Source organism: Octopus bimaculoides, chromosome 10 (genome assembly GCF_001194135.2).
Source record: "Octopus bimaculoides isolate UCB-OBI-ISO-001 chromosome 10, ASM119413v2, whole genome shotgun sequence".
Lineage (NCBI taxonomy): Eukaryota > Metazoa > Mollusca > Cephalopoda > Octopoda > Octopodidae > Octopus > Octopus bimaculoides.
The window spans coordinates 88253987-88263626 of record NC_068990.1 but is presented as its reverse complement, the minus strand read 5'-3'; the positions used below and the strand labels follow the sequence as shown (position 1 = coordinate 88263626).

Sequence of the window (9640 nt, the reverse complement as noted above, 5' to 3'; positions counted from 1 at the left end):
ATATATATACTTAATGACTATTGCTCAGTGAATTTTAGAAACTGCTGCAGTTGTCTAAGTTTCTGGATGTTAACGTGAACCAGAGTGAGCTAAATATCTACATAATTACTACATAATATATATATATATATATATATATATATATATTGTATATCAGATTCTTACTGGCTTGTTTCAGTACAAATGAAAATACAAATTTCAGAATATGAGGTAAAGAAAATCCAATAATATAATACAAAGAATAATTACATTTTACTCGTTGGTAGTAATCTCTGTCTTTGTCTCCCTTTAATTTCTTGGCGGAAGCTGCAGTATTCTTTGATAAGTAACATTTTCTACTTCTGCGATTTATTTCAAATGATAAACAAGTTTTGTCAGACAAACATTTTTCTGCACAGGCTCCAGTTGTTACATTTTGCGTAGGCCACAATATTTTTCCAGATACATCCAGAACCGAACCTTTTAGTTCCATAAAATGGATCTGAGGATCTAAAAGTTAATGTAAAATTTAGGCCAATGAAAAATAACAATAATATTAATTTCTAACATAGTAATAAGGCCAAAACTTTAAGTTAGGAGTTTGTCAAATAAATTGTTTCCTGCACTTCACTGGCATTGTATTTTAATTGCTCTGGAACGACAAAGTTGACATCAGCAGGATTTGAACTTAGAAGTTAAAGAGCAAGAACAAATATCTCAACATATTTTGTCTCATGCTCTAAAGGTTCTGTCACTCCATCATCCTTAATGACAACATTAATTATAATTATTGTTGATGTTACCAATATTAATGATAATGGTTCCTAAATTAAGCACAGGGCCACAGATTCTGCAGCAAGGATAGATAAAAATAAATGAACCTCAGTACTTGATTAGTGCTTTTTTAATAGCCTTCAGAAATATGTGAGGCAAAATACAACCTGTTGGGATTGGAATATAGAACGTAAAAGGATTTAACTTATATGGTTAGTTATGTGGTTAGTTATGAAAAAAAAAAGTGTTTATCTTTATGTGGTTATCTTGCCACCCTCTGAGGATGAAATTTAAATCAGTTATATCTTGCTTCAATTAGTAGCCACTTTCCTATTTCTATGCAGGGAATTATCCAGAGTATTTTTGCCCTCATTCTTTTAGTATAAATGCTGGCAGAAATACATGGAACACCCGTGTTGAGAAAAGTGTTGCATTTCTATGCTGGGGAATGGAGCTGAGACAATGATAATAGCTGGTAAGGGAATAAATGAATAATAATATTAGTCATCATTATTATTATTATTAAAGGTGATGGATTGGAAGGCAGCAAGAGCATCAGATGTCTGTTTCAGAGGATTACTGAGTATTTATAAAGAAGGACACAGGCATTATATTGTACAGAATCTTGGAGAATGACACAATGTTCAAGTGAGAAAAGTCAGATTAGAAATTAACAGAAAAGCTACCCAGATGAGCTGTGGATGCAATAAGTTTACTTAACAATAATGTGATTTCAGATGGAGTTACGGAGTTTTGTTTGTGTTGTTTAATTTGCTTCACAGCTAAGCCCTGTTGATAAAATTTGATGGAAGCCAACTGGAGACAAGTTGTAAGCATTTAGGTAGGTCCCTGAGCTGAAAATACCTCCCACTCTCCCTCCTACCAGCCACAAATGCCATAGAAATTATCATTATCCCAAAATCAGCCAGTCTTTCTCTAGCAAAGACATTTAGCACAAAATTAAAACAAAATTATTGGGACAGAGACAAGAAGAGAGAAGCTATTCACATTACCTTTACAAGTAGAAGGCACTGGAGTCCATTTGTTGTCCTTTCTACATGCTGACTTTAATTTTACTCCCTTTGGGCAAATATAGGTCACTTTAGATTTATAGGTGGTGGTTTCATAGGACATCAATGCACCAACAACATCCTTTGGAGTTCCACAGTTAATTTTTTCATAAGCTGAAAATGAAAACAAAAATCGATACCAGTGTGATACCAATAGTTCATCTATACTAGGAGGAGGATGAGAATAAGAAGACAAAGACAAACAAACAATAAAGTATACAGAATGAAAAAAAGTGAAGAAGTCAGCACACAGATATGAATATAAACATACATGTACATATATGCACAAATATATACGATATTTCAAGGCTTATAGGATGGTGTGATGCATTAGACACATCCCAATTTAAAAGGTAATAACTGGAAAAATAGTTAAAATTGCCTAATACCAAGTAATATTTACTCCACTGAAACTTAACCATATTTCAGCTTGGAATCTTCACTAATTGTAAAGAATTCATCACAAACCAGGATGGAGCACTAAATTTAAATCAAGTAACTCACAAATCTGGTATGTCCAAGATGACTTATAGGGTAAAATGGGAAGAAATCCTTTGCATTATATATTTAGGCTCTCTATGTTCTTAGTTAAAATGCAGCAAAGTCAACTTTCCATTTTATCCATTCTGAGGTCAATAAAATGAAGTACCATTCAAGTACTGAAGTCTATGGTAAAGACTTAAACCCCTCTCATGAAAATTTTCTGTTCTTGTGAATAAATTAAAAACCACCACCATCATGCAGCAGCAGCAGAAGCAGCAGCATTTAAGGAAGGAAGATTGGAAAAATAATTAGACTATGCAGAAACCTACTGGAAGGAACAAACTTCCACAATTCAAATTCTTAGTTGTCAGACTTAATCCATCACCCAATTTAATACCTGGCTCTTGGCTAGAATTAATGATGTCCACTCTGTCTGCATTTGCAGAAGATTGTGGTCTGACAATATTTTCCTCTCTACTCCATCCAGCCACAAGCACCACGGAAATTGTCATGGAATTAGCCAGACTTCCTCTGACAAAGGCATTTAGCACAAAAATAAAATAAAATTACATAGACAGAAACGATAAGAGGAAATCTATTGATGTTACCTTTACAAGTGGATGCTACAGAAGTCCATTTGTTATCCTTTTCACATATTGACTTTAGTTGCTCTCCATCTGGGCAAACATAGGTCACTTTAGCTTTATAGACGGTAGTTTTGTACACCTTCAATGTACCAGCAATGTCTTTTGGAGTTCCACAGTCGATTTCTGTGTAAACTGAAATTGATAAGAGTAATTGATATTGATGATGTGTCTATGTTAGGAGGAGAGTGAGAATGAGTAGATAATGACAATGTTATAATAAAAAATAGAGTGAAATAAATTGAAGAAATATACATATATATATATACATACATATATACATATACAGGGAGAATTTATAATACATAAAAATCTATGAAATATTGGACTAAGAATTAAAATCAGTTACGTTTAAGAGACAAAAGTGGGAGTCAACCAAGTTTCCTCGTTAAGTTAAGTGATGTGGCTTTTTTTCCTTATATTCTTGCACGTTCTTTTTCCTTTACTAGCTAATCACACTTTCATTATATATGTTTCCTTTTCCTTATCTACAGATACTATCTCCCTAATTGACGTTTTATGCCTTAAATTTGACAGATATTTATTCCTATTTGATGTGTTTTATTATAAAACCTTGACAATTTCCTTTGTACCATTTTGGCTTTCATGCTTGCTGGCCACTTATATTATTATTATTATTATTATTATTATTATGATTATTATTATGATTATTATTATTATTATTATTATTATTATTATTATTATTATTATGATTATTATTATTATTATTATTATTATTATTTATTAATGATGATGTCTTTATTTATATGTATATGTATGTACATATACATATTTTATTAAAAATACAACTAATTTCAGTGGTCTGCTTTCATTCAAGTCAGTGGAGTGTGGATTGACTTCAGCTCTTTTGTGGTCCCTAGTAATGGTTGATGGTAGTATCTCTGGTCCAGTAGGATAGCATGTATTAAGGGTGAGTCATCAGTAGAGGGTTTATTATGGTTAGCAGGGAATGGTGCCATGAATACCATAAGGGTCAGAGATCTCACTACAATATTTAGAGTTCTAGCTGGGTACAAAGCAACTCAATAAGAAGTTATACCAAAAAACCATCCTTTTTTACTTATCCTAGAAGGGATAGTAGGGGTACTGGACAAAGGTGATACTGGATGGATTGGACATAAGATGTTACTGGGTTACCACCAGCATTGGCAATTGATTGCATAAGAACAGGTGGCCTGTTAATCTGATTTCCAGTTCAACTGCTGCTACAATAGCCATTAGCATATATACTGTGGTAACTGGCCTTGTATTAGACAACTCTGTCCTCCCATCAAGCAGTAACTTTAATATCAGCATGCTTATCAGTCGATGTCATTCCTGGGATGTCTGTCTACATGTCCATCAAGACTGGTAGATGGCATGTCCATTGAGTCACATGCTCTGACAGTTAGTAATTCCTTGTGTCTCTCATCAATGGAGTGTACAACTATATCCTGCATGAGACAGTGTTACAAGATACAGCTTGGTGAAGTTATTATTGGAGAGGGGTCCTGAATAGAGGACTTTAGGGGGATATTCGTGTAATACATGATGCTTTCCTGAAGCCACTACTAGCCAGGACCTCATTACAATATTGGATATTATTTAGGAAGATCTGTTCTTTGACCATGTGATGCGATATATTTTTACTAGACTATTAACAATAGATTTAGGGTGACAGGAGGATCTATTGATATAGTGCAGTTATTCATTGGGTTTATAGTGTTTTAAGGTCCTGATTAAGGTCCAAGAAGTTAACCCCTTTTAGGCCATGGTTGAAAAAGATTTTTTGGACAATGGTATATACATACACTGTGCTTCCAAATGTCAGTTTTGCTGTAATGGGCATGTGTTCTCAAGAAGCACATATGACCAAACATCCCAGATCTTTGTTTTATCCTGTTCAGCGTTCCGAAGTTAGCCTCTTATGTCTTCCTATGTGTTCCTCACTCACAAGTTTCTGCTATATTTAGTGATCGGCACTTCTCTATACAACTGTCCTCATCTAAGTGCATTGTACAACTATACCAGTGCTGTCTTCTCTCTTGCACACAACATTTGTTTTCTCTTATACCCAGTTTTTTACTTAGATATACATACAATGCTGTTCCTGATCACTTACATCACAAGTTCAACAGAGCATGCTTGATTCATTTCTTTCCAGTCTTATCATACCCACTACATTCAAGGCCCACATCTTACTACTATGCAGCATTGAAGTCCTTACACACACACACACACATACATATATAAATACACACAAAGATATGCACACAATAAATACGGTAGAAACACTCTACTGACCTGGATTATTTATGTATACATCCCAATTTCCACTGTTGGGTTCAAGTTTACCAGTGAATTGAGTAACATTACTCAGAAAACATGATTTAGCTTTTTCATTGTACAAGTAAGAATTACATTCTGGAGATAGAAGGCAAGTTTTATTGCATTTCTTTACATCAACATTCTTAAGCTGTTCAAAAACATCCTGCTTTGGTATGCTAATGCTTTTAAACATTAAATGCTTATCATTGGCTGCAAAAAACAAGAAAAGACATGAAATGTATTTTAAAATCAGACGCATGCGCGCACACACACACACATACATACACGCATGCGCACACATAGACACACACACACACACAATAAATGTTATAAAGCTTGTGTTGCATGGTTTTGTATAAGGAAACTGAATAATACCACAAATAACTATTTCATAAACTGATATCCTAGTTAGAATTCATGAGTTGTAGAACATCTTGAGGTTTATTTTCAGACTTATATCTATATCTGCAGATAATCCATTTGTACATCCTTAACTTGATAGTGTGTTTTTGTAGGGTGAAAACTCTCCTTAACCAGTGGTCAACCAAGATGTCTATTGTTATGACCATGCAATTTTAAACGAAAGTGTATCATCAGAAGAATGTCTATATGGATTACCTAAAACTGAAATATTTAGGCTAAGCTTTGAGTATGTCTTATGATGTAATTCTGAGAAGGATGTCTTATGTTGAAAAATTATTTTGTGGATTGATCTTGCTACTATAATAAATCGTCCATTTCGATAACAATGCACCAAATGTCTTACTCATATTTTATTCAAAATTTCATTTACATGGTACCTCTACATAATTATATATTTGAAAAATACCCATAAAATAATAATAAAAACAAAGTTTTTTATAAATCGCTAAGAGTAGTCAAGAACTTTGGGGACAATAGAGTGAGATATAACAGTATACAGACAGGATATCAAATGCACTTTTGCCGAAGGACAAGAAGCTGAATGGACACAATGCCAAACAGACAAGATGCCAGAACGACAAATTTAATCATATTAAATCTTAAGTGCCAAATTGGTGAATTGGTCATTAAACTATGTAGGTAAGGATGTTTTTTTTTATTATTATTGTGTCCATTCAGCTTTATGTCTGTTTGGCATTGTGTCTGTTTGGCATTGTGTCTGTTTGGCATTGTGTCTGTTTGGCTTCTTGTCTTTCAGTAAAAGTGAATCCGGCATCCTGTCTGCACATGGATATAACAAGGAATGACATAAAAGTGCATGTAAACTATACAACAAAAAAGAAAAAATACCAAAATTTTAAACAAAGAATATAAATTCTCCACTGGATGGGAGACCTCAAATGGTTACTCTTGGAAATCCTACAAAACCATAGCTACCCTTACCACTAAAGTAAGTATTCTCTCCCAGTTAGCCTTCTCGAGTCAACAGGCACATTTACTTGTATACTTACTAACACCTGCTACTACTACTGCTACTACTAGCTGCTACTACTACTGCTACTACTATTCAGGTTTAAGAAATACAAGGATTTCCTTTCGTAGATAAAGAGAAGAAAAACAGAAAATATGCACAAATATGTTTAAGGTGAACAAATGCTGTATGAGAATGCTCTAATGCTCTAACAATATTTACAGTTCCTAATATTCCTTATTGCTGAAACTTGTTTATGTCTGCCCTTATAGGTAAACCTGCCAATGTCTTTACAGAAATGGTTGTTTATATATTATGAAGTACAAATGGAATCACAAATTTCAGAAAAAAAAGAAAAAATTCAATAATAAACTACAAAAAAATAATCACGTTTTACTCGTTGGTAGTAATCTCTGCTTTTGTCTGATTTTATTTTCTTGGAGAAAGTTGCACTTTTCTTTGATAAGTAACATTTTCCACCTTCTTTAGTTATTTCAAATGATAAACAATTTTCCTCAGACAAACATTTTTCTGCACAGGCTTCTGCAGTTACAGTTTTTTTTTTGATCAGTGTTTTCCCTAACACATCCAGTACTGCACCTTTTATTTTCACAAATTCATTCTTAGTTTCTGGAACTAAATAAAATTTAGAGCAATGAAAAATAGTAAGAATAATATTTTTATAACAAATAATAAGAACAAAAACTTTGAAGTAGGTTGATAAAATTGACTGGCATTTTGATTTATTGGCTCTGGAAAAGCAAAGTTAACATCAATAGGATTGGAACTCAAGTTAAAAAGCTGGAAAAATATCACAGTACATTTTGTCTGATGCTCTAATGAGTTTGTCAGTCCATCACCCTTAACAACAAGGATAATTATAATTATTGTTGATTTACCAACAACTATTATAATAGTTTCTAACTTAAACAGAAAGCCACACATTCTGTGATGAGAATGCATATGAATAAATCAATCACAGCCATGACTAATGCTTATTTTATCAACCTCAGAAATGTGAAAGGTGAAGTACATCCAGGTGGCATTTGAACCCAAAATGTAAAAAGATGTAACTAAATATGAGTAGTCATGACAAGACTCATCATTTCACTATTTTGCAAGTTTTGTCTTGGAGAAGTAAAATAATTTCACTTTCATTATCATTTAGTGAATTAATATAAATATGTAGTAAATGTTGACATTCATAACTTACTTCACCAAGCTAAGGAATTTTATTCATCAAAAAAAAAAAAAAAAATACTATTAGTGAGATACAAAGGGAAAGTGATTATTTGTGACAAGGATGTTTCTTCTGTATATCAATAACTGGAATAAGTCATTAGCATAATTTTGCCACCCATTGAGTGGTAAATGACTGGCCGGTAATGTATTTTTCTGCAATGTATGGATAATTTATCCTGTTCACGCTATTCCATTAGCATCATCACACATTTGAGAATAAAAAATTTATTTCTGTATCTTACGTTAATACAAGTTTATTAATCATAAATCCTTGTTCAATAATTAGCAACTTTACTAATTGTTTTCCATGAAGAAAGTGACCCCACCCCAACCCTCATTGTTCTTTTAGTAGAAATAAAAATTGAATGCTGCAGACATGGCCAGTAGTAACATGTTTACTTCCCAACCACAAGGTTTTAGGTTCAGTCCAACTGAGTTGCACCTAGGGCAAGTGTCATTTACTATAACTTTGGACCGACCAAAGTCTTGTGAATGAATTTGATGGAAAAAACTGAAATAAACCCATTTTACATATATGTATGTATGCATGTATGTGTGTGTGTACATAAGTATGTATGTATGTGTGTGCATGTGTGTGAAAGAGAGAGAGAAGAGAGAGAGTATCTGTTTGTAACACTTTGCTTTGACAGTAATAAAATGTTCCTGTCAAACATGCTGTGTCATTCATGTCTAATATTCTGTGAGAAAATGTCATGCCATGAGGAAAGTGAAAGTGGTAAAATAGATCAAGAATAGATAGGAAAAACAGTGCATAGACCTATAGGTAAGAGAACACTAACTGAGAGGACATGTGTTCTTGAAGGTCAGGATGGAGTTCTTCCATTGGGCCTAGATAGTAGGCCTTCTATATTCAAGAGGATTGCATCAACACCTGCATCTTTTTTTTTTTACATGTATGCTAAGTAGAGCATTGCAAGAAATGCTTTATGGCATGCAATTCAGGCTCTTCATGTTTTCAGTTCAAAAGCAGTCAATGTCACTGTTACCTTTCAGCCTTGCAAGGGTTAATAACATAAAATAAGTCAAGTTCTGGAGTTGATAAGTACTGTAATTGATGACGGAAAATTTTCTCTCAAAAATGTTGGGGTTTTTGCCAAATCAGAAAACATTATTATTATTATTGGTATTATTATAATTTAGGATAAGGTGGTGAGCTTGGCTGAATCATTAGTACACTAAACAAAATGTGTAGCAACATTTTGTCCATCTTTATGGTCTAGATTCAAATTCCACCTAGATTAACTTTGCCTTTCATCCTTTAAGGGTTGATAAAATAAGTACCAGTTGAGTAATATGATCAATGTAATTAACCAATCCCTACTCCAAAATTCCAGGCTTTGTGCCTATTATAGAAAGGATAATTATAAATTAGGATGGTAGAACAGAAGATCAGAGGAGTATCAGAAGTCTGTTTCAGAGGATTGTCAAGCTTTAATAAAGTAAGACTGGGAGCATTATATTATAAAGAATTTGGATGATGACATAAAGTAGGAGAAAAGCCAAGTTAGAAATTAAGAGAAAAATCTATCACGATGAGATGAGGTATAGCTGTGGAGGGTATAAGTTTACTTAACAGCAATGTGGTTTCAGGTAGAATTTTGTTTATGTGGTTAAGAATTTGTTTCAAAGCTAAACTTTGTGGATGAAAACTATGCGGAAGCCTGTTGGAGACAACTAGTTTCTACACTCCAATCTCTTGCTTGACA

The 9640-nt window shown here is 33.3% G+C and overlaps 1 protein-coding gene across 1 annotated transcript in view; it reads right to left on the bottom strand.

The window, feature by feature from the left end:
• LOC128248837 (uncharacterized) overlaps nucleotides 1-5471 on the bottom strand; it is a 25973-nt gene extending 20502 nt beyond the window's left edge. Inside the window, exons 1-4 of the mRNA XM_052970986.1 lie at nucleotides 5255-5471; nucleotides 2915-3085; nucleotides 1767-1937; nucleotides 385-489 (exon numbers count right to left, since the gene is read on the bottom strand). Of these exons, the coding sequence (XP_052826946.1) occupies nucleotides 385-489; nucleotides 1767-1937; nucleotides 2915-3085; nucleotides 5255-5471 (664 nt within the window). The remainder of the gene's footprint in view (nucleotides 1-384; nucleotides 490-1766; nucleotides 1938-2914; nucleotides 3086-5254) is intronic.
• Between the last annotated feature and the right edge of the window lie 4169 nt (nucleotides 5472-9640).